The following is a 25,182-nucleotide window of genomic DNA, read 5'->3' on the forward strand; positions in this document are numbered from 1 at the left end:
AGAGGGAAAGGAAAGGCAATGGTAGACAATCATAATCTACAGTAAAACCTACTTTAAATTCAGAAATAAATAGTCTGTTTGCATAGTGTGGAAGTGATCACTAGATAGGAAGTCATTCGACGGAGGGGAAGGTCCGTCAGACGCCTGGGCTCGGGCTGATGCTGCTCCTTTCATGTCGGTACGTGTCGGTTGATCTCTTCTGGGCTCTACTGCCGGTGATCTGTGCACGAGGGCATCGGCAGCTCAAAGCATGAGAGGAGAAAAAAGCCGGCAATCCGATGTGTCACAGCTAAAGAGCGGTGGTTACCTGGATGAGAAGAAAGCAGCCAGGTTAGTGGACTCTCTGGATTAAATGGAGAGTAAATCAACCGCTCAGATCGGCTCTTTTTGTTATTCTTTCATCCCAGCACACACACCAATACTGTACATGAGAAAACCAACAGAATATCTAACTACCTCTACCCAAACCTCATTTGTTTTACCTAAACATATCTAAACACCCTACAGGGACATCTAGAAATACACTTATTTATTTTGATGTGATTGTATTTACCAGTGTTGTTCCTGTTAAATAACAATGTCATAAAATACAATCTATCATATAATAACAGAACAGACTAAACATAACTCTTCTTGTCTCATGCATCTTGATTATTCTGACACTGAATGTCCTTTATTTCTGATATATCAATGTGTTTTTCTTTGAATACAAATCATCCGTCACGTATTGTCTGCTGGAGCAGCTGGAGCAGCTGGAGCAGCTGTTGCAGCGTTACCTCTCTCTCAGGGGCAGATTTGGGTTACTCAGGAAGGACAGCTGCTGCTCCAGACTGCACACACGGAAGGCCAGGTAGCAGGATGACAGGATGAGGAGAATAATCCTGACCACAGAAGACGAGACACACAGATTAGTTGAAGGATTCGTGATGACGATCCTCTGGTTGTGTGGAGGAAGAGAGCTGTAATGTCTTTTGATGAACACTGGGAGGCGGCGTTTGACTTTCTCTCACAGCACTTCACTGTCCTTGAACAGTTTAAATCTGCCTTAAAGCACCAGCGCAGTGCTTCTTCTTCTTTTTATCTTATTTTTACACGTTTTGCAAATCATGTTCCGCTTTATATTACTGCTGAACATTTACTGAGTAGCGATGGAACATTTCAAAATGTTGTGTAGGTTATCTAAAATAAACCTGCACTGTATTACCACACAACGATAACATAACAATGAAAATAAATAATGTAAGAGTGACATTTATTCATCTTTTAATTCATTCGAGAGTGACTGAATATGCATGCATTGAGTATCACATGTCAGGCCTAAATGTAAACTGAGTTTTCATTGTAATTTATACGGATTGTAATCTGTGATATGCCAGTGAGAACAGGGGGGGTCAGAGGTCACCGTCAGCAATATGACAAACCTTCAGGAGCACAAAGGGAATCACTGCTCTCTCAAGGACACGAAGGCTTCACGATCATTCATAATTCAGTTTCGTCTCATACGAGGTCTGATCCCCTTGTGTTCAGGTTGACGGAGTGAATCGCCCACTATTTATATCATGCTCGCAGTGTGTGTGTGTGTGTGTGTGTGTGTGTAGCTGTGAGTCAGCTGACGGAGGAGGTGATAGTGTTGGCGGTGGTGTCTGTGTGTGTGTGTCGCTCTGTATACTCACAGCAGGGTGAAGAACTTGAGCAGCTGGTACTCCATCTGGCCCAGTTCTGCCAGTGGCTCTGATAAAAGACCTCTGTCTGTTTGCAGAGCTCGCTCTGTAAAACACACAGACACAGACACACACACACACACACACACACACTATAACATAACACCATTAACAGTACTTGGCTTGACTGTACAACATGTTCCTGTTAGAGTAATGGTGTGACGATATGCACTTTAGGGCTAGAAAATAAAATACGAAATTAAGTAAATCTAATTTTTGTTCACAGATATGAAATGCAATTAAATTCTATAAGTTAACAGTGTGAGCTGTTATACACCTTGTCGTTGTCATAAGGCAAAAATATCAACCGAGTAAAGAGTTTGAAGAATGTTAGACCAACCAATTATGTTTGTATTTATGTATTTATATATACATATATATATACATTGTTGATTCAAAATGTTGCAAAGAGTGAACTCTATATTGTCTGAATCATATAAAACCATGAGCTGACCATCATACCTCGACGTCTCTACAATGATTGTATGCTTTGCTTCATTTTGCACATCTCCTATATGTGTGTGTGTGTGTGTGTGTGTGTGTGTGTGATGTAAAGCTACTACAGTACAGGTGTTAACTACATCTTTTAATTTCATGATTTCTCTTTTCACTCGGCATGTGAGCTAACATGAAAATGTACACGAAAACTCACGCTGATCAAATGTCGTGTAAACATACATTTATGCTTTTACAATGGAAAACATTGATGTAGGTCGGTGTTCTCCGTCAGCATACAGCCATCAGACAACGTTGACAGCAGACATTGTTTGTGATAATCTCTCCTTAATCTGAACCGCCCAAAGCTTTTTAATACTACAACCCCCCCCCCCCCCCCCCCGCACCATTTAATCTCCATTTGGAGCTTTACGTGTCGTTGCGTAAGAGAGATGTTGCCATCCAAAAGCAATTACTCTTTGTTTCGCTCTCTCACACACAGGCACAAAAAATTCAAAAGAAAGCTAAAGGACACACACACACACACACACACACACACACACACAGACAAAGACATCTGCATCCAGGGTTTCAACACTGTTATCCGATAAAGGAAGTGACATTTTAAAGATGTAACCTCACTGACTCACTCTGTCATCTGAGTCAGACTACAAACTTCTACTTATTACATATTAAACTCTTCACGGATGCGCACATCATTAAGTTGACAGAACGTCTTATTCCCCCTGTACACATGAACTACATAATCCAGGCTCTCCGTGTTCTTCAGATTAATAGCCAATCTGTTGCTGGCAAAGCAACTTCATTACATTTGGGTGGACAAGAACTAAAATGCCCAGAGGCATGAACTAGTTATTGATTGAAGTCCTGCAGGACGAGTTTAAAAACGAGTCGAAAACTTGTTGAAGTATCAGCAAATACCTGATTTAATGCTAAAATATTTCACAGTCGGGTTTTCTTATCACACAATGTGTGATTTACCGGACTAGCCTTCGACAGTAGGAACAAGTGCTGCTGATATTTCCCTGCAATAGACACTCATAAGCCGTGCCAACATGGATCGCTTTATCACCTTCCAGCGGTAGTTCTGATTTGAAGGGTGCGTCCGCGGCGCTCAGGCTGCTGGTGGAGTTCCCCAGGAGGTCAGGGAGGGAGGACGACGCAGACATCACGGAGGGTTTCCTTCTCCACTTTAACACTGATGGGAATTCATCAACCGCCGGGAACTCGTCTGGAACTGGGAACTCGTCCTGTGGCACAGAGGAAAGAGGTCGAAGGTCATTCAACTGCAACAGGAAGTCATCTAAACTAAAAGGAGTCTGTCAGCACACGTCTATTCCAACACCAAGAAAGCAATGCAATAAATAAGTTATAAGCATTCACGAGAACAACTGTTGAGCTCTCTTTGATTGGTGGTCATCCTTGCTATTTGGTAATAAAGCAATTGTAAATGGTAAGCAATGAATAACTGCAGTTATGAATGTTAATAAGTTAATGAACACATTCTGCGCTGGGTACAATCCAACACATCAGGCGGCTTTTACACAAACTTTCAGCCCAAATGTTGCGTAAATAAATGGTGTTACTGCTATCTATTCACTTTAAAAGGTTAAAGGTCTATCTCTTAAATCTACGACAAGAGATATTCAGCAACGTCAGCAAATATCCTTGACATTAGAATATTTCTGCTACTTTTACGATATAATACTTCTGATTACGAACTGTAACTACGAATCAGGCGTCTTAACCTGTTCTGTGTTGGAGAGCAGCAAAGCTCTGCGAAAGCTTCCACGGCCGACGATGCCGGCACCGTGAACAAACTTTCCTTTCAATACCTTCGGCTCACATTCCAGTGTGATCAAGGACGAGCATGTTAACAGAACTTAATTATAAATGAATACAAAAGCTGTTCTGTGGCGCAGTGGCCGATACACACACACACACACACACACACACACACACACACACACACACACACACACACACACACAAGGTGACTTCCCGGAGCTCTTTGATAGAATCTTGCCGACTCGAGGGATAATTCACTGCAAGACTGCAGCAGCAACAGAATGATCTATTGGTGCTGTGTGTGAGCGAATGTAAGCCGGCCTTCAGGTCAGGCGCAGTGGTAAGGGAGAGTTGTCGGAGGCCTTTGGACCAACAGGAAACACAACTAGGAATCATTTAAGTTGCTTTAATGCCCGGGGATTGAGAGGCGTTGACGTTTCACCCACTTGGATCTTTATCATTTCATGACGGCTTATGAAAGACTGACCAGCGATAAGATCGGCTCCTCCATGAACTGCTTCAAGCTCAGACTCTTCCCATTGACCTGAAGAGGGGGAAAGGAAATAACCTCATCAACTGGCACGCACACACCACACAATACATGCACGAAAATAACAGTATCCAAGTGCTCTGACCTGAAGGTGTGTGCAGATCCTGCGGAGGACGTCATACACACTGTCTCTTGACAGCAGAGATACAAAGACGTACTGAGGAAATAAAAAAGAGAAACTGTGTTGTAAAAATCCTGTTGATGTTCTGCTTAAAAATAAAGTAATCCCTTGAAAATAGTCTGAATTCATCCAAACACATAAAAATGATTATAGTGGCCAATTAGAGCTCATTTAAACAGAGTGATTATCTCAAATGTATATTGATACAGTCGGGAAAAAAGGTCTACAGAACAACATGGGTAAACTATTTACTAAAATGAGGTGAGATGAGACATGATATTAAACTTTGACGAGCACTGAGGGGGAAACTGAATCGAGAAATAGATTTTATATTTCACATCCCAGCCTGCCTTTGAACACGTGATAGCCGTGGTCACTTTATCTGAACTATCAGCTGCACGAAATCAAACTTGCTGCTGCTCACGTTGTAAGTATACAATCAGTGCATTAAGGCCTGTCAGACGATGTTTGAGGATTTGTGTTTGCAGCTGTACGAAGCATTTAATAATGCAGGAACACAGCGGGAAAGAGTCCATATTTTCTGGAAATAATTTGGGGCAAACAATACTTCAGGGATTCATAATCTGGGCCACAAAGAGGATATTTCTCTCATCACATTTTCGCTCCGGTCTATTCGTTCATGAGAAAATAAGAATGACAGGTCAGTGACAGCTTACCCAAATATCCCTCTGACCTGGATAGACGTGTCTGCTGTCTAAAATGCACTTCTGAATGTATCCATGAGCATTTGAAACACTGTGTTATTGCGTGTCCTGTTGTATCATTCCTGACGCAGTCGTGTTGGTGAACGAGCTGAAAAATTACCAACAAGCCCGGACTTTGTTGTTACAGACACGAGCTGTGAACTTTTTACCTCATAAACACAAGACCCGACCTCAGTCCTCTTCCGCAGTAAAGTCCCGTACTGTACAGAGCCGTGTGTGTGCACGTGGACCGTGTTCATGCAACGCATATTACACAATCACGCAGACAGATATGGCAAAGGATATTTGCCCTTGTACAGTGAGAGACGCACTACGCTACAAAGTCGTTAATCTGAGCTGCAGTGCAAAAACATCTGCCCAATTAATTAGCTGTTAATGAATGTTTTGTGTTATGAATAAATGATGAACCGGGTACAGTACACATGGTGTATGAGTGTATGGTGGAGTGTATGAATGTCTGCGGAGCACTTAGAAACATGAGCTATTTCTGAACTTTGTGACGACTGCCATATCTGTGAGTAGCTGGCTCTCCTGTGCGTGTGCTTTGGCACCGATGTGTGTGTGCGCTGCCACTCGAACTATTCGACCAATCTGTGATCTATTTCACTGTATTAAGCAAAACGCTCAGTGGGGAAAGCAAAAACTTGATTTCGCTTGATATGAACAGAAATCCAAGTTAAATATTTGTCCTTAAATTTAGCCCAGGAGCTAATTAGTTTAAACCGCGTCACACAGAGGGACAAGAGAGCGATTCTAATCTAATACTCTTGTTTTGTCAAATTCAGTGAATATCTCCTCATGGTCCCCTAGCTGTCTGTGTGTGGGCTGAAAAAACATCTGGGTACAGCGTCACAGAGCCACAAACATGGCTGGAAACGGTTTTGGATAAATCACTGGCTTAAATTACTCACTTGTGCACTCAATTAACTGATTGTATTTCCTAAATTTGGTCATTTGTGCCCTTAAATTACCAATCTTGCATTTAAATTTCTTCATGAGCTGGCTTTCCTCTCTTGTGGAGTGCGATCTAGAAATTGATGTGTTTGTTGTTTTTACTGTCATGTCCACTGCTAAGATGCTCTTGCTGGCTGTCATTGTTGATGGGGTGTTGGGGCACAAAGAGAAAGTGAAAAGTACGCTTGACGACAGGTTGATTCTGATGTGTGAAAGTTAAGAAGCCCCTCTGAACGTTGCCGTAATGGTGGAAAAAAACCCTCGACTCTCCCGCACTACATTGCTGGGACTCCGCTCTGCTTCTATCTGTAGCGTGTTTTTTCCACCACACCTTCTCCTGGAAAAGCCAGCCATGCCGCGCTAATCAGCACAAGTATTTTCATTGACAGCGACTGGGATGGAAGCGTTCACCTTCTGGCCGGTGTCTGTGGTGATGGCCAAGCCATTGGGCACAAGGCCCGCTGTTTTGTGCTTCTTCACCAGCCTCGCAGAAACGACAGGGATAGCCACCTAAAGAAGACGGATCATGACGTTTATCAGGAGTGACTCGGATTTGAGGAGGCAAACTTAAAAGCAAAATTATGAGAAAATTATAGGTACGATGTAAAAAAAAAAAAGAAAAAACACCACGAGTGTGATTTGGGAAAGCAGACACTGAATTACACTTAGGAAAAGCCCCTGGAGAAAATGCGCAGTGGACATGAAACGTGTCTTATTTCAGTCAGAATGTGAGGAACGCGGTCTGAATAAGTCGCTTATTGTCACTCAGATGTCGGGAGAGGTTTGGTTTCAAGGAAAGGAAGGAAAGAGAACAGTGCACAACGTCAGAGAGAAAATCGGACAGCTGGTTAAGGTTAAAGGTTGATTCAGTAAGTCTACCTGTTCTTATACATTGTTCCACAGTGCAGAGAGAGAGAGAGAGAGAGAGAGAGAGAGAGAGAGAGAGAGACACTGAAAGTCAGGCCATAATCCTGAATAATTTGTCAACTTGTATCGTCAGCCTGTCAGTTTGTGACTGGGAGACGCTGGATTTCATTTTTATTATTATTTAATTTTTTATTATTTTATTTTATTCTGTGTATGTCATTTATTGACCCTAGGGTCACATTGTGTTTTTTTTATGCTTTTAAATTTCTGCTGTTTGTGCACTTTGTGATGTCATGTCTGTGAAAAGCGCTCTATAAATAAATTTCATTTCATTTCATTTGCTGTCTGTCAGTCAGTTTGACTTCATCAAGCTGTCCGTCAGTCTGTCGTACCTTGATGTCCTTGCCGAATAGGTTGGCATAGAAACACAGCCAGTTTCTGGAAATGTAGAGCCGGCCTTGTAGAAGAATATCTCTGAGAAGAGCACAGGAGTACACTGAGAACAGAGGAGAAGGAATTTGTATTAAATCCAACTCGTTCTGCAATTGTCAAGCTGATGAAGAAATACACAACGTCTCTGAACCCTGCGACTGTCTCACCAGCAGTTTGATTTAAAAAAAACAATCTCTGAAGTTTCATATCATTGGTTACATTTTGATAATTAGCATTGAGGTTTATGGTAAAGCAGGTTGAACTAACAGAACAGTTGGTCCTGGAAGTGTGTCTGACGTCAAACAAACAGCAGAAACACTGAAGCAAGACAGATTAAAGCTGGACGCAGTGCCAAGGAAAGAAAGAATAAAATCAAATATTGATTTTACAGAGCAATTGTTACCAGTGTTTGTTCTTTAAGGCAATTACAAATGCTGCTGTTGAAGATGTTACTATTTTCTACAGATACTGAAAATAATTTAACGCACAACGTAGCATGTCTTCACCACCATTTGACGATGGTATGGGTGAAAAGCGTAATCAAACAGACTTTACACCACCACAGGACACTTAAAGCAGACATGACAGCTTCATTTGCCTTCATGTTACGAAAAATATCGTCTTTTATGTCGCTTCCATCATCTCAACATTGGCTCACATTTGTGCTGCAACTAATGATTCGTGATTGATTATATTTCGGACTAAAAAGTTATAATAAGCCTATTTATTTCGCCTTCACATCATCTACAGCCAAAGATGACGTCATAACATTTTTAACAGCCCAAAACCCAACGATATATTGAACACATAACACAGATATAAAACAGAAAAGCAGCAACAAGTTCAGCGTTTTTTATGGTTATAGCTCGATAAATTACGAGATGATCAATCAATTATAAAAAGTGGTGGCTCGATTGACGAATTGTGATTGATGAATTAAATAATCATGTCAGCTCGATAGTCAACATCTGTTATTTGATAAAAGGCTAATATCGGTCTCATGTTGTTATTGTGCATTAGTAGCTTGCAAGAAAAGCTAAATAGAGTACAAATACAAGTACAAATGCATAACAGGAAAATCATAGTGAAGCTGAAGCAGAACAAGAACACTCGAATATGAACAAGTTGATTCATAAAACAAGCTGTTGCAGTACGGAAAAAGACTCCTCGCGGTGAAGAGGCCATTACCTTTCATGAGGATCTCATCCTTGGGCACAGACTGGAACAGTTTGTGGTACTGCGAGTTGTACTTGCTGACGGTCTGTGCAGAGGGACAGGGCAGAGACATGAGCAGCTCCTTGGCGGACCGGCCTGCCTGCACAGCACCACCGGCCACTCCACCACCACCACCACCACCACCACCACCACCACCACCGGTCACTTTGGCTCCGCTCGCCGCAGACACCACTCTCTCCCTCAAAGGACGCGAGCTCTGCACCAGGCTCAGCACGTTGGCGCCGTACACACACACACACTCGCGCACATCCAAGGCCTGGAGCAAGTCGCTGCAAGACACACACTGTGCCCCTGTCGCCGGTCAGTGCGGGGCCCCCGAGAATGGAGGACTGTCTACCTCTAATCTACATGAAACCTACAAAAACACACACCGGGCTCTAATGTGTTCACCTACAGACACACACACACACACACACACACACACACACTACTACAGAGTTACAGCAGCAACGCCTCAGAGCTCTTTCTCCAAAACTGAAAGGCTCTCTGTCTCAAATACAGCTCCAGTGACTCCACACTTTAAAGCACCCAGCTGACACCCTCCCTCTCCTTCTGCCTCCTTCCTTCACACACACACACACACTTTGCCCTTCATCATTCTGAGCTGAAAAAAACAACACACACACACACAGGTACTCCTCACTACTCTCTTAGCTGAAGCCCCTTCTTTCTCCGTTCCTTCCTTCTATGTGTCAGCTTGTCTGCAGTGGCAGTCTGTGACACCTAAAAGTCCACACTTCACAGAGAAAATCATGCTTTTTTTCCTTCCATCTGAACACACAAGAGGTCTCATTAATTCCCCGCTCTCCTCCCTCGCAGCTCCAGCTCCCCTCCAGCTCCTGCCACCTATTTTCCCGTCCTGTATATCTCGTCTATTTTTCCTTCGGCTCGTATCAGCTCAGTTTATCTCAGTTGTCTGCTGCTCCTGTTTTTCGTCTTTCTATTAATAGCTCACACTAGGGCAGCTCCTGTCCTCGGGAACATGCCGCTGACAGGCAAATTACAGTGACGCAGAGGGCTCGGAGGTAATGTAAACTGTTCATGTGTAATAATTTGCTGACTGAATTCATAGGTCAAATAGTGTTAGATGATTAGTCTGTGAGCTGGTTGTATTATTTCCACTTGATGATGATGCTGTTTGTCCGGGGGGCACTGGCCTGAATGGCAGCAGGTCGACGTGACAGTAATTTAGGATTATATACTGCTGAGCCCGTCAATAAGCACATGAGCATTTGTTTGCCGTTTAGTTTTAGATGTTGAGTCTAAAATCGTTTAATAAGAAATAAGAAATCTCACAATAGTCGGGGAGTATCAGGAAAAATGTGGTCATTTCTCACAAATGTATAACAGCGTCATGTTGTTAGTATGTCATCATGTATGATTCAGAAAAGATAAATAAATACATATATCATGCATCAGATTGCAATTAGATTGCGTCATATTAGTTGAGGCCTTTTTTTATCCAATTTTCATGACACAGGTCTGACAAACATGTTTCAACACGGCGGTATAAAAGTGAGAGAAATGCCTTTAAGTCCAGGAATTACCAAATGAATCAGAATGCCGCTTTCAGTACAGATTAAACATTGAGGTGAAAGTTAACACAACTGGTTGGACTTGCTCCAATCACAGACTTAGTAACGATTAGGATCAAGAGACAGACCAGACTCACCGAGCCCCGGTAACATTTCTTCACATCTTCATAGGACAGGTCTTCAATCAACTGAAACCTGTAACACAAGGAAAATACACTTAGAACGAAAATAATACTTCTTCATATACATGTTTACATTCCATGAACAATAACTCTCCTACATTCTAAATATACTAAACGTCAACAATTCTTCTCTCTCAATGTACTCTATATATAGATATATATTTATATATTGCACATTGATGCCTTCATCTGACCTGAAGACAGCATGCCAAGTGCTTTATAGGTTGTGTGGGTGTGACAGTATGTGTTTATTTGTGTGTGTGTGTGTGTGTGTGTGTGTGTGTGTGTGTGTACATTGCGTGAAAATCCCAGCTGGGTCAAAGTTTCCACATGACGAGTTAATCATCAGTGAGTGCAGTGAGACGGAGGCTGTCACGAAACAACATCATCAAAGACAAATATTGAGTAGTTTAAACACAAATAGTGACCATGCCAGGAGCTTATCCATGTTGCTCTTTTTATAGTCAGAATGCATGAACACACACACACACACACACACACACACACACACACACACACACACACACACACACACACACACACACACACACACACACACACACACACACACCATTATATTACTCATGCAGACAGAAGCACCCAGCAGATAAAATATAGTATCATCAGCCCTCTAAGGAAAATGAGATTGTAATGAACTGCTGTCCCAGTTAAGGCGCTTTAAAAGAGAGGACATGTATGTGCAACAATACATTCTGGAATGCCAGATGTTTTTGAGGGATTATTTTCTGACTTCCCTTTCTTCCTGTGTCTTTCTGTGAGTGCTGGGTGATCGACAGCGAGCAGAGCACGACGCAGCGCTGATATGGAAACACTCCTGCTCGAGGAGTTACTGATAAAGCGGAAGCTCTGGCCAGAACCAAATTGCAGCTTCACGTGTCCTGTGATGGATTATCTCACTCTGTGGAAGCCATTTTCACACGGTGCAACAGAGAAAGGCATCAAATGAAGGGAGGAAAGTGGGCCTTTATATCTTCAACCCTCCAGAGTCCAACGGGAATAGTGTGACGAACGAAGGACGACATTTGCATGACACATTGGTTGGTCCTCGTACTCAAAGCCTCTTGACTTGTTCTGTTCGTATTGTACCCATAATCACAGGTGGACTGTAGCTCAGTAATATTACTTTCTTGGTACTGCACTTAAAACACAATTTTGAGGTAACATTGGACTTTTTACTCCACTACATTTATCAGTAATAATTACCTTTTCACATTAAGATTTATTCATAAAACACAATACTATCAGTTTACAAACGATGCAGTTCATAAAGCTGTTCAAGTCAGCTCTACCCTGACATTAAAGTCCTGCTTACATACATGTGAGTGGATATGATAACACTAAATAACAATGAAGAAAGGTGCCTTTGTGCATAATGCATACTTTCACCTTTTAATTTACTTCCAGTGCATTTAGTTGCCACTTGCCATTACTAATGCACCTTTACTCAAGTATTCTAAGAGTATTAATGCAGGACCTGCACTTCGTATTTCTTTCATTGTGGTATTGCTCCTTTTATTGTGCAAAGTATAAAATGAGTTACTTCTTCCACCACTGCTTATAATGCTAAATAGCTGCACTCAATACAATAGCAATGCTGTTTCTTAATCTCCATGTCTTCTGAAGATTTGTTTGCAAGATTCTCCTTCATAAAAAGGAATATTTCATGAAAATGTATTTCTCTACGCAGCTGCCCTGTGATTCAGGGACTTTATAACATCTTACTGGACCAACTCCACATTTGCATTCTCCTTGAACAGAGTCCTTCACTGTGTCGTACGGCAAGGAGCCATGATGTTAAAAAGCCCATCGCTGTTGCCTGAACAGGACTGTCCGTGTTCCGGCTCTGATGAGGGACTTTCCTCTGGGTAAGAAGATAGCGTGAGCTCTATCCCTGAACAAACCGAACCGCCGGACCTCTGACTGAAGGACGGCCCTGCTCTGTATCTGTGTCTGCGGAGGAATTAAAGTTTCTCACGTTGTACTGTATGGAAGAATTATTATTATTAAGTTATTATTAAATAATATCACCAGATTTGTTTTAGGTGTTATTTTGTTGTGTCTTTTTGCATTAACGGACGCATCATTATCATATCATTCCAATCATACGACTTCATTGTGTAGTATTTACGCTGAGAGGGCAACAGTTCCTGACTGAAAGAGAGGGAGAGAGCTTCTTATACACAGTCTGTGGGAGAGAGCGAGACTTTAAAAAAGTGGTGAGATGAGGGTGAGAGCAGTAGTTGGGAGAAATGGTGTGGGCATACATATCAAGGACAGAAATATGTTCGCAAAAGAATGCAAAAAACACCAACAACACACAAACAGTAAAGCGATAAGCACCGTGTGGAGTGGAGAGACGAGGCAATGAACGCTTGCATTGTCTTCTGCTGCCACAAAACATATTTCCAATCTAATTTAAGGACTTAATGTTCACACAGTTGTGTTTATCAAATAAAAAATAAAGGCATAATATGACACAAGCAAACATTAGACACAACAAACAAATGAAGTCTACAACTACATACAGCTTTAAACTGCAGGCTCTTCATCAGCTACATGATGAAAAGCCCCTCAGAACTAAATAGGCTACTTGGCTCTGTATGTATATGTAGGCCATTCATCTTTATGTCTCTATTGATACTCTATCATCTTCTCCTTCATTTAGAGCATCAGAGAGGGAACGTGATGCTTTGGCAACATTGTTTTATTTCGTTTTTACTTTCATGGCAATAAAGCGACTGTGAATGGACTTGAAGTGAACTGAATGATCCACAACTCAGCCTGGAAAAAGACCCAAGTAGGGTTAAAGTGGCAGAGAGTGTGTGCGTGTGTGTGTGTGTGTGTGTGTGTGTGTGTGTGTGTGTGTGTGTGTGTGTGTGTGTGTGTGCTTGTGTAAGAGCAGGATGAGGTTGTTTACAGCAGAGCAGTACAGCTGTGACAGCCTTGCACTGCTCTCCAGCCGGATGCCTTACAGACACTTAATGTGACGCATCAGTCACTTTACATCACTTAATTATTAACTTCAAAACAGCAGAAAGAAAATCCACCATGCACCCATCCAAGAGCTCCAACAAGGCGAAGTAGTCTCTTTCCTGCTGGAAGTGAAGATATTCTTTATGCTACTTCAACTGGTTCACATTTGTTTCCTGTTGTTCATCCACCAGAACATAAGGTAAATATACATATCCTGTACATTGAATGAATAAAAATAGTGTCCAGAATACATTTGAAATGTATAAATTTAAAAGGCGGACCTCAAAGCAGTTCAAATTAATTTAGAAAACAGAATATCTAATATGTAATCCATAAACAAACTAAGCTACGTTCTTTTCAACATTTAATTATTTGAAGCAGCTTGTCCTAGATGTGCAAATTCATGGTTTTCCTCATCAAATGTACCCTCACCCTCGAGAGGACATCCCATTATCTTGTAACCATGTTATGAACAATAGTGCATGTGTGCTGCTCCTCCTGCCTGCTAGTTGCTGCCTATAAATAGGCTCCACAGTGGCTCTGCACACCCAGGTGGAGCGAAGAGAGTGATTATTAAAAACACAGGCAGCTCTGTGGGGACTAACCGGCTCTCCAGTCCTCGCTCTCCATCTGTCTCGAGCTCTTACACAAGATCCAGGTCTTAATCAATACTGCTGGTACACCTAGATGCTGGGTGAGTGTCAGAAGAAACCCGCTCCAGGCAATTCCCATCACGGGCGATATGTAGGAGAGCTGTGAACTGTGTGTCGAGGTAGAGCGTCCTCTTTTTGTTTTTACAAAGGGTATAAGGTCAGGCTGGGATGACATGTGTGCGGAAATGATGGACAGTTCAAGATAAACGCTTCGCCAGAATGTCACAAAAATGATGATTCAGAGGTTTTGAAATCAATTCCCAGCCCCAGCAGGAACCGTCACGTTTTCCAGCTGAAGTAAAAACATAGAAATCAGGATCTTGTAAGGTTTCCACACAGCAGCAGCAAAATAAGTTCGTATTTTCCAGCTACCTGGAGACTCAGTGGACAGTGAATCACGTTGTGTCCACAGAGTGAACCTTCCTGAGTTCAGCACATAAGATATCACAAAGTGGAACAACCCAAAAATGTACGATCATTTCAAAAGCTGTGGTTTGGAAATGAAACTAAACCTGTGTGTCACTGTGAGCTGAAGCTAAATGTTGCTTCTGTGTGTGTGTGTGTGTGTGTGTATACGCGCATGCGCCTTTGCCGGTGTATCTCAGTGCCCTTGGCAGTGAGGCCGAGTAGTGAAACTAATTACAAGCTCAAAGAATCCCAAATTGAATTCTAAATTAGAAAGCGAACACCTCCCATCGGTGGATGGTGTAGAAGTGGACTCCCAGTCAATCATTTTGCTGGAGGAGACGGATTTGGCACTGAGAGAAGTGAGTCTCACTTTGGGAAAAGATCGGCGCGATGAGAGAAGAAGAGGAACTTTCAAAATGTCTCCCGAGTTTAAAATCAAAGGATCGGATTCATAGATCAGAGTTCTCATTTGAAACAAGATTTTTATTATTATTATTATGACGATGTGAAAATTAGGAACATCTTCACCACGTCAGCTGATATTTTGTTCGTACAGCAAACCAACACACACTGAGTGAGCACCTGTAGCTTAATCTCTGAGGAAATCATGTGTTTATAATCAGCTTCATATCTGGAGAAAGCACAACATGTTTATCTTGGTATCTTATCAAAGCATTATCTTGAGTGTTTTGTGGTCAAATATTAGGACACGGTGTAACTGAAAGCTCAGTCGTGACTTCCACATGTCTGGTCATTTTCTTATTGGCGATATGTGAAGAATAAATCAACCCAAACATTGTCAGGGGAGAAATTGTGGAAGATTCTGGTGCACACTTTTGGTTATGTTGCATGAGCTGTTAGAGGAACTTGATGGATATTTTAAAGCTTTTCTTTAAACTGTAAAAAGCATAGTTTTGATTCTTTAAATAGTTTAGGAGATGGAACAAGAAAAGGAGATCTTTTCTGAGATGTTGCGTACTTTTATTGTATTTTTTTTAATCACAGAAACTTGCTGTAAAATGCTTAAATGTGCAATCATTTAGATTCTTTTGACGATTGGAAAGACATGTTTAAGACAATTATCCTGCAAACATCACACATTATAATTAATAGCACTGCTTTACAAATACTCAGAGTGCTTGAATTCAGAGAAAATAGTTTCAAATACAATACTTTATTGTTATTCTGTGTGACCCACATCATGTTCATGTTAGTTTGTATGAACATTGAATCAAATGATTCTGTGGAGTGTGAAAGTGGTGGCTTGTAGTGGCAAACCAACAGGGAATGATCTCTAAACTCTTACACTTTTTAGCCTCTTTTAGCTCATTGTTTTGGTTTTAAAGCAGATTTAATTGAAGCTCGACTGTTATTAACATCCACAGGAGGCTGTAAACGCACCAAGCGACACGCTCCTGAACACAGTGGAGCATCAGACAGTTCAAGAGCCAGATGCTACGTGCTACATGCAAGTTGGTGGTGACCAAAACGGAGCTAAAAATGAAAGTTTCAAAACTAATATTTATGTTGCTTTGTGTGTCCTGGATGTTGTTGTTTTTTATTTTGCCATAACAGCTTCATGAACCTGTGACATGTGGTGGTTGTGTGTGTTCGTCAGCTTGTTTTGATCTATTCATGCAACGTTAAATTCTTTACGTAAACAAATATTTACAACCTGAAATATTTGCACGCAGGAACAGAGGAGTGTTGCGGTGAGTTACGCGCTGGGAGGGGATAGAAATAAAGATACACACATGGATTATTGAGTGATGCAAGTTAAAGACTGACAGGTGCATTAAGTCCCTCCCATTCTCTGAATCGACCAACATGCTTCAGCGCTAAAGCTCTTCCCAGAACAGATTCCCCAGGATTACACTGCTCCTGCCTCGGATCCTTCTTATACAACACACCCTTTCGGTCTGCAGACACACACACACACACACACATTGTGCATATGAATACTTTGTTTGTTGTCTCTTTGTGTGCACGTTTTACCATTGTTTGACATCAAATACAGCTGAAATAAAAGCACAAAATAAGGGCTGTGAAAATAGATCTCCTGTGGCTGTAACCCATGACCATGCGCAGGATACAGATGGTGTGTGGGGTAAAAAAAAGACAGCAAGTGTTGCAGAGAGAGTGTGTGTGTGTGTGTGTGTGTGTGTGTGTGTGTGTGTGTGTGTGTGTGTGTGTGTGTGTGTGTGTGTGTGTGTGTGTGTGTGTGTGTGTGTGTGTGTGTGTGTGCGTGTGTGTGTGAGAGCTTTGCCTGAAGTGGCCGTGTGTGTCGTCGTCCTTGCAGTGGTCCAGGTCCTGTGCTGAGAGCAGGCCTGTTTCTTCGCTCTGCTCCGGCTGCTCAGTCATGCTCCTGGCCCTAAAAACACAAACACACAGCGCTAGGTTAACAGCAGGCACCCCTCCGCTGGGCCGGCGTGTACTGTGCACTTCTAAAACACAAAGAAATGATGTTTGTTTTCGTCGTTTGGTTTCAAAGAGAGCTCTTACCCCCCAACATAAGGTTTATGGGGCAACCAAGTGGACTGGATGTCAAAGTGTGATGCTGCTGGTTTACGCGGCATTAATAACCTCCACTCGGCAAAACAAAGCTGTGCTCTTGTGATCGTGTAAACGGGGTCAGCGTCTCCTCTCACAGACGTCTACAAACATAGAGAGGACCTCAGAGGCTGTGCAGGTGGCTGACCTGATGTGCTGCTGCGAGCCGACTCAAATATATTTTTACAAAGAAACTTTTCAGCACCAGATGTCTCTTTAAATGAGCGATTACACCAACGAACAAGGAGAAACCAAGGAAATGACCATAAATCGTATTGATGTGAGATGTTTGGTGGTGATTGACAGTAAGTGTGATACTCCCACTAACATTAAAACAATTCAACTGAAACTCTGAGGGAACTAATCACAGCTTCATCTTTACTTTGATGGATTATGTGGCTCAGGTGGTGTTCAGGGCTTGTTTAAGCTGATTTGCAAACTTCTACATCTACAATGAGACCACTAAAGCAACGCTCACTGGACCAGATAACCGCCGCTGTCTGATCCCAACAGTCCCATCGGACCGCCCGTCCTGTTTCAAATGTGTTTTTATGTTGCCACAATATGACTTTCATGCAATTGAATCGACAAAGTCGAAGTATCTCTGCATTGCTCTTACTCATTTCAGCAATCGTTATATCCCTTCAGCTCATTATTTTGACTGTTTATCAGTGACTTTAAGCTAATTACTTACTTACTAATCATTGCTGTTAGCTAACGAAAGTAATCCATTACTTTTATCCAACTATCTCCATAGTTTATTCATTATTTTTAGCGAACTTTAACAATGTTATGTTTAACGAATGTTTGCTCACTACTTCCACGATTAGTCCATTTCTTTTATCTGTTCATCCATTACTTTTAAGCTACATAGCTGGTAGCTTAGTGATTGTAAATATACCAAGATCAGCCATGTGTAATCCTATTTGGCTATTTATTTTCTCCCTGAACACAAATACACAGTTTTTATTTTAATAGGGGAAGATAAACGCTGGTTTTAGCCTTTAAATGCGTTGCAGTGTTGTCATAAAATACTTGCCACCTTTCCCCAATCTACATTTCTTCCTCTCATCTGCACATCAACAGCCACCTGCCCTGAGCCATCTTTTCCTCTGGGAGAGCGGGAGTCGTTCCCACCTGCCCTGGTACAATTATAGGTGTTGATGCTAATAGGCTCCTGCGTGCAGTTTCCAGTGTATTATCTCTAATTGGCCAGAAGCTTCACGTCAGCCACTGACCTGTTCAAACAACAAGGGCCTCCGACAGGTTTTACATCCGACTGGTCATGTGTGATCACAGAGGGTTGAATGGGAGGTGAGGGGCCCGTTGTTAGAGAAGGAAAAGGACTGTGGGGTCCTTTCACCTGAAGCCTGAGGTTAAGGGATTGAGGAGAGGTATCTGATCCCAGATGTGAGCCTCGGGGCAAAACAGAGCCTTGTTGTGCTGAGAAACTATGGTCAAAGGAGCTGCTTGTAGTTGCATTCATCTTTTCTCTGCAAGGAGTATTTTAAATCAGGTTCCCAGGATCAGTAGCTGAGGGCACGGAGAATATTCAAGCAGAGATTTCTCTAAGAAACCAATTTCCACAAAATCATTTCGATGCATTCTTACAACTGACGAATTCTGTTGAAATGATATTCCTGAGTTTAAATCAGAATTGTTTTGTGCAATTTAATTGAGTTCTGCCATGACACCTTTAATAACGTTTTCAACGACCATCGCGTATTTAAAAAAATACACTGTATATTTGATTTGCAGTTTTATTCATGAATAAAAAAGCTGTTTTGAGCTTAAATTCCTGCCCTCCAGACAGCTCATGGTACATTTATATGAGAATAAACAAGCTGGACAACTTTATGATCGTTTACCTGAACGCTGGGAATTGTTTTGACTCCAAACTGTGTCCGCCGTGTTTGACGGCGCAGGAAACAGACTTTGGATGGCTCTTTGGTGACCTCATTCACAAAATTGTTTGCTTAGTCTAAAAACCTCCTGAAACACACAACGGTGGTCACACAGTTCTTGACACAAGCAGCCCCGGGATAAACATTCACTGTGAGGGGGAACACTTTGTTTTAGCCATGAAGATGTTTCAGTCTTAGTTTTAGTCTGTGCAGGTTTCTGGGAAGTGGAATTAAACAAATGATCAAAAAGACACGGTAAATGCGTCCGTCACACCGGGCCTTAGGACTGTTTAGATTCTAAACAGTCCTAAGGCCCGGTGGACTCAGGTTTCACATTTGCCTTACACCAAAACTGCATTTTACCAGAGACAATACACACATGTGTATATGACACACCATGGTAGCACCGTCACCATTTTCTAAAGCAAACAAGTAATCCGAGAGGGAGCTACATGTTGAACTACAAACTGCAGTCATGGCCTTTTTTTTTTTTGAAACACGAGCGTTAACTGAAAGGCCTCCACCTCTCCTCCTCTGTGTCCTTCTTCTTGTCTTTTTGTTGCGTCACAAGACATCCTCCAATCCAATAAACCGTAATCTTGTTACAGTTTCTAGCCACTGCTTAGGACTCACTGCACTCTCTCTGCATCCGGTCGCTCATTTACCTGTTGCCCTGAGCATCCAAGTTGTCGTCTGCAACATTTGCAAAGTACCATGGCACAAAAATGAGTTGAAAAACACTCATCAATGTGGGAGTTCATTTTTTTTATGATGTACCGGAGTGTAACGTCTGTACACCTTAAGGCGACAGACATCGGAGCCACCTGACTTTGAAACAATCTTCCAGAGGAGATTAAGGATGGCTAAATCTACCTCGGCTCTTCTTAAGACACACTTTTATAGCCTCGCCCTCCTGTGATATTTCTAATGTACCTTCCCACACCATTTGTTTAATTCTTTAAAGTGTAATCGTCATGTCTTCACTGTGTTTCATGGCGGTACGCTTGAATACTTTTATGATTCTGTTGTTGTTTCCACCCTTTAAAGCACCTTGTAAACACTGTGTTGAAAAGATGCTATAAATAAAGTTTATTGTTTTAATGCACTTAAGAGTCCTCAACAATACAGCAGGCACACGACTTTGGAAGCAATGTGGTCTGCTTTGTTTACAGTGGGTGTGTCGTCACAAAGGTTGAATTGTCTGAAAAACGAGTTTGCCTTATTACAGAGAAAAATAAAGTTGCCTGCATGGGAGCTTTCTCTCATGTGTGTGGGTTAAGACATACATGAGTGTGTTAATGAAAAATAAACGAACCAAAAATAAATACAAAAAAGGGAAAACATGACAATGCCACTTTTTAAAAACTTTTTGCCAGAGCTTTGTCGCATCATTTGTCATCGTTATGATTTTCTTCTTCCCCTGCAGTGCCAGTTTTCTTATTGTTGTAACTTAATTTGGTCTTCTGGTATTTCACAGACACAGACAGAGGCACAGCCTTTGGACTCCGCGCTGCTTGAGACCTCCTGAAATAACCTCCCCATTGTGCAAGCACCTCAAAACAACCTTTGATGACAGAAGTGTGTTTTTAAGACGGCACAAGGCTCCAGCGGTTCTGTTTTTACTGAAGACTATATGGCGCACAATAATTAATCTTTAGGAAGACATTCAAAAAGGGATTTCATGGAGGAGCAGTTTTGGAGAAACACAAGCGTTTGTGTCGTCTCATTAAGGGAAGTAATCTGTCCAATGTTTAAATATAATAACACTTATATTGGGAAGTAGCAGGGACCCATAACACTTGCAGTTTCAGTAATATTGCAGACTGATGAAGCAATGGGCCGAGGAGGCTTCTGTCTTATCAAAAAGAAATACTGGACATTGTATTTAAAAACTATTGTCAAGCTTGTCAGGAGAAGACAAGTTAAGATCCGGAAAATGAACAATGAAAATGAAAAATAAAAGCAAATTATTAACTTTTTGCAATAAATAGTCTAAATACGTGGCAATACATCATATATAATTATGAATCTTTATTCACATATAATTAAATGAATCATGGGAGAAATGTAACTGTTAGGTATTATTAAATGGATTACCAGCAAATAATGTCCAGCACTCGCTGTGTTTATGACTAACAACAATTGGTTTGAATACATTAAAATAAATCACTACACATTAGTTAAAACGTTATTTTCATGCCTATTCTGAGATCCCCTTGCGAGTTGGTCACCGGTGCTTTTATTTTGAAATCTTCCCCCAGCAGCCCGCGCTCTTCTTCCGCTCGCGAGCTTCAACCATCCACCCTAACGGCTCCTACCTGTAGCTTCACGAGTCACCTCTAGTTTTCTTCCGCCGTGTCGTCGCCTCGTATCTCCACGAAACTCGTCCGCTCTGTGCTTCATTTCATGTTCTTTTATCCACGAGAAGCGGACAAATAAAGTCCAGTTTTAAGCACAAACACTCCGCTGGGAGCTGTGAAGGAGAGCGCGGTGTTGACGGAGCAGTGACCTCCTCAGAAGTGCGTCCTCGTGTGAGGAGGGCTGAGTTTACCGACAGCCCGGTGAGGGCTGTTTACACACTGCCGGGGATTACACGCGGGCTATTTTCTCACTGACTGCTTCTGTGGGTTTGATGTTTTAAAAATGAGTCATGGAGCTTTTTATTAAAAGTGGTGGAGCGCAAAGTAAAAGTAGAAATACCATAGCATACAAATACTCCCATTACAAGTAAAAGCTCTACCTATTATGATGCAGAGTGGCTCCTTTCAAAGTGTATTCTTACTGTGGAATACTATATTTAGATCACTGATGAATACATTGTAAGAGCATAGTGTCTTAACATACTACTCTAGTATATTATCTTATTATTATCTGAGCATAGTATATATTTCTCCAAAGTGTCAAACAAATATAGTGGAGTAAAAAGTACATTTCCCTCTGAAATGCAGTGGAATAAAAGTATAAAGTAGCACAAAATGAAAATTGTACTTCAGTACAGTACAAGTACTTGCATTCCACCTCTAAGTATTACAATATAAATACACTGAAAGTATCAAAAGGTACTCATGATGCAGAGTAGCCCATCTCAGAATGATTTAAATCATATCATTGGATTATAATTGTTGATGTATTAATGTGTAACGATGGGATTAATTTCATTGCTTTCATTGTTTCCGTTTTTTACCATGTAAAGTGCCTTTGAGTACGCGCTATACACATAAAATGTATTATATTGTTATTACCTGTAGATTATATCAGATCCGAATCAGAAATACTTTATTGATCCCCAGAGCAATTGGTTTACTTGACGGTTGCTTCCCTTTGAAGGCTTTGAATGCGCAGAGCAAACTGCAACTGGCTGCGTGCACGTTCTGCACACGTGCACTATTTTGTGCATTTTACAGTTTAATGTGGCAATCTTGAACATTTGAATTGAGATCAATTGTTGGGACACAGTCTATCGCTGATGGCGGTACCACCATGTTGATTGAGTCTGTGGCCCACTGATGAAAGTATTGTAATGTTTATATACTTGCAGAATTACTAATTGGGTACCTGTGGTGACATTCTCCATTCTATACACACAAAAAGGTTGCTCTCCCTCCATGTGTCGTAAATGGTAAATAGTCTTGTCCTTGGATAGAGCTTTTCTAGTCTTCCGACCGCTCTAAGCGCTTTAACACTACATGTCATCATTCACCCATTTATCCACTGATGGCAGGTGCTGCCATGCAAGGTGCCACCTGCCCATCAGGACTCTAACGAACTGTTCATGATTCAGGAAGTGGTTCGCGGGTTTGGCGTGCGATTCGAAATATAAGCGGCAGCGAAATATATATATATATATATAAAATACAAAAATCTATACTTTTTATATATTTGCATCTGTACATAGTAGTCAAATGTTGATGACCTTGTTCATCTTTGATGTCCTTGTTACTGGCCAATAAAGCTGACTCTCATTCTGATTCTTTGTGTTGTTTCTTGTTTGTTAACTTGTTTGTTAAAACATGATTAATGAGGGTGCAGTCAGCATGCACAAAGTACTGAATATACGAATGAAGAATTATTGGTGAAGGTACAACTGCAATATAAAGACAATGAGTGAATACACAAAACTACAGATACCATTCGCCGAACATAGTAGAAGAAAAGAAGGCCAAAAACAAAAGCCAAGGATCCTACATTATGCTGACAAAATAATCTGGAAACAGCATTCATCTCTTTTTGTTGTTTTCTCCAGATATTGAATGAGAGTAAGCCCGATGGCATCAAATAAGCTCACAGTTCTTTGTGGTTTTTAAACAGACTTCCAATAATGAGCGAACCCAAACTGCAGGTGTAAATAAACTACCAAAATATGTTTAATATGCAGAAGAGAAGAAGTCTGAATATCCTAAACTGCTGACAAAGAGGTTATGTCGCCCACAGATGCAGCTGGCTGGCATGTTCGCCCCAAACGACCCACTTTCTGATGACTTCACTTCAGAGTAACATTACAACCATTTAGCAGACTTCAGACTTAAATAGCTCCTTGTGCATTTCTGTCTTCATTGTGCACATTTGAATTCATATATTTAAATCTTATTTTGTACAGATAGTCGGTTTTCTAAATGTATACCCTGAATGTAAAACGACAAATCACAAGGGACGCCTTCCCGATGTTCGCGTTTCTGTGCATCCCTCTCATTCTCCACATCTCCTCTGTGATTGGTCGAGATGGAAAGAGGACCACTGACTGAATAACTTGCTTGTACCCGGATTCCCCCCTCGTCACTGCAACTCAAGACAAAGCATGCCAAACACTCAGCGCACTTCCTGTGTGGTGCTGACTGACCTGGCTCTGCCGGCTGCTATCCTCTGACTGCAGTTACCATGAGGGAGGCGGTAGTGGGGGAGCTGGTAGTATCTGTCCTGGCCTGGGGCCTCGTCGGCAGGCAGGGCCTTAGGGCTGGCTGCGTAGATAGTGCATCCCATGAACACCTCCTGGACGTCTCCCTCAGCGTCCTACAGCGAGCAGAGAAGAGCCGTCCTCAAGGTATCCTTCCTCCGAGCGGCCTGTCCTGATGCCAGCCAGCTGCTCTGTGCAGAAAGCCATTTGCTCAGCACTTTGCTATCTTAACCCCTCCTTCCCTCTCAATCTCTCCTCCAGCCAACCTCTCGCTCTCTCTCTCTCTTTCTCTCTCTCCTCCCTCCTCCTCCCTCTGCCGAGCTGAGTGCATCGACAAAATCATCCCCAGCGTAATCGCTGCCTGTCACCGACGTTGCATTATGCTGATGCTCTCTCAGTTCACGAGCACTAGGGGCAGTTACACATACCCTTAACTGACTGATGGCAGTGAATGCTACAGCAGACGCCAATGACGTATATAAACAATGTAAATAATGTAACAGTAAGGTAAAGCGGTGCAGTGAAGAGTGATTGACAGCCAGCACTGCTAGGGTTGATGCAACTAATGACCGTTTTATTTATTAAGTCGATCAATTGCCATTGATCTGTGAAAATGCTCTCCACAATTTTTTAATGAGAACATTTTTGCATGATTATTGACTAAAAGATCCCCCACAGTCATGTTTAAAGACATATAGAAATACTCTGTAAAGAACTGAACTACTTACAAACTCAAACAAATCACATCGACTGCTTCTCCCTAATATGAAGGACAACAGACTCCTGCTGGTACACACACGTGTTACACTGGGATCTCATGGTTCCCAGTGGTGTGTCTAACCTCCAGCTGTGCTGTTGTTTGCTATTTCACTATTTCACTCAACAGGTGGCGGCAACACGCCAAGATGTGCTGCAATGCACCAGCAAAGGCGGGGATGAAGCAGACTGCAGGCTGGCACACAAGGATGTCCACAACAGCGAATAAAAAAAGAAGAAGAACATATACTTTGCAAATGTTTTATGAGGATTTAAACAGACTCGGTCGCGTTTGCTGGAGCTCGAGGATACAAACGAGTTTTTGGTGAGAAACAGAGAAACTTTCCTCCTTCAGCAGATTGTGAAAACAGACTAAAGGGGGACTTTAATTAAGGGGACTGTATTTAACATCCAGAGCAATAATATAGCACCAGACACCGTTTAGTGTCAAGATAAAGT

General features: G+C 41.8%; 1 protein-coding gene across 1 annotated transcript; it reads right to left on the reverse strand.

The window, feature by feature from the left end:
• Positions 1-772: 772 nt before the first annotated feature.
• On the reverse strand, positions 773-24,053 carry gramd2aa (GRAM domain containing 2Aa; the record flags this gene model as incomplete). The annotated part of the gene is made up of 11 exons (XM_079282697.1): positions 773-881; positions 1,674-1,767; positions 3,250-3,427; positions 4,453-4,509; positions 4,601-4,672; positions 6,727-6,825; positions 7,575-7,678; positions 8,803-8,875; positions 10,523-10,580; positions 16,889-16,993; positions 23,914-24,053. 11 exons carry the CDS (start codon positions 24,051-24,053, stop codon positions 773-775), a joined length of 1,089 nt encoding a protein of 362 aa, XP_079138823.1.
• Positions 24,054-25,182: the final 1,129 nt, after the last annotated feature.

Source organism: Melanostigma gelatinosum, assembly GCF_949748355.1.
Source record: "Melanostigma gelatinosum genome assembly, chromosome: 2".
NCBI lineage: Eukaryota > Metazoa > Chordata > Actinopteri > Perciformes > Zoarcidae > Melanostigma > Melanostigma gelatinosum.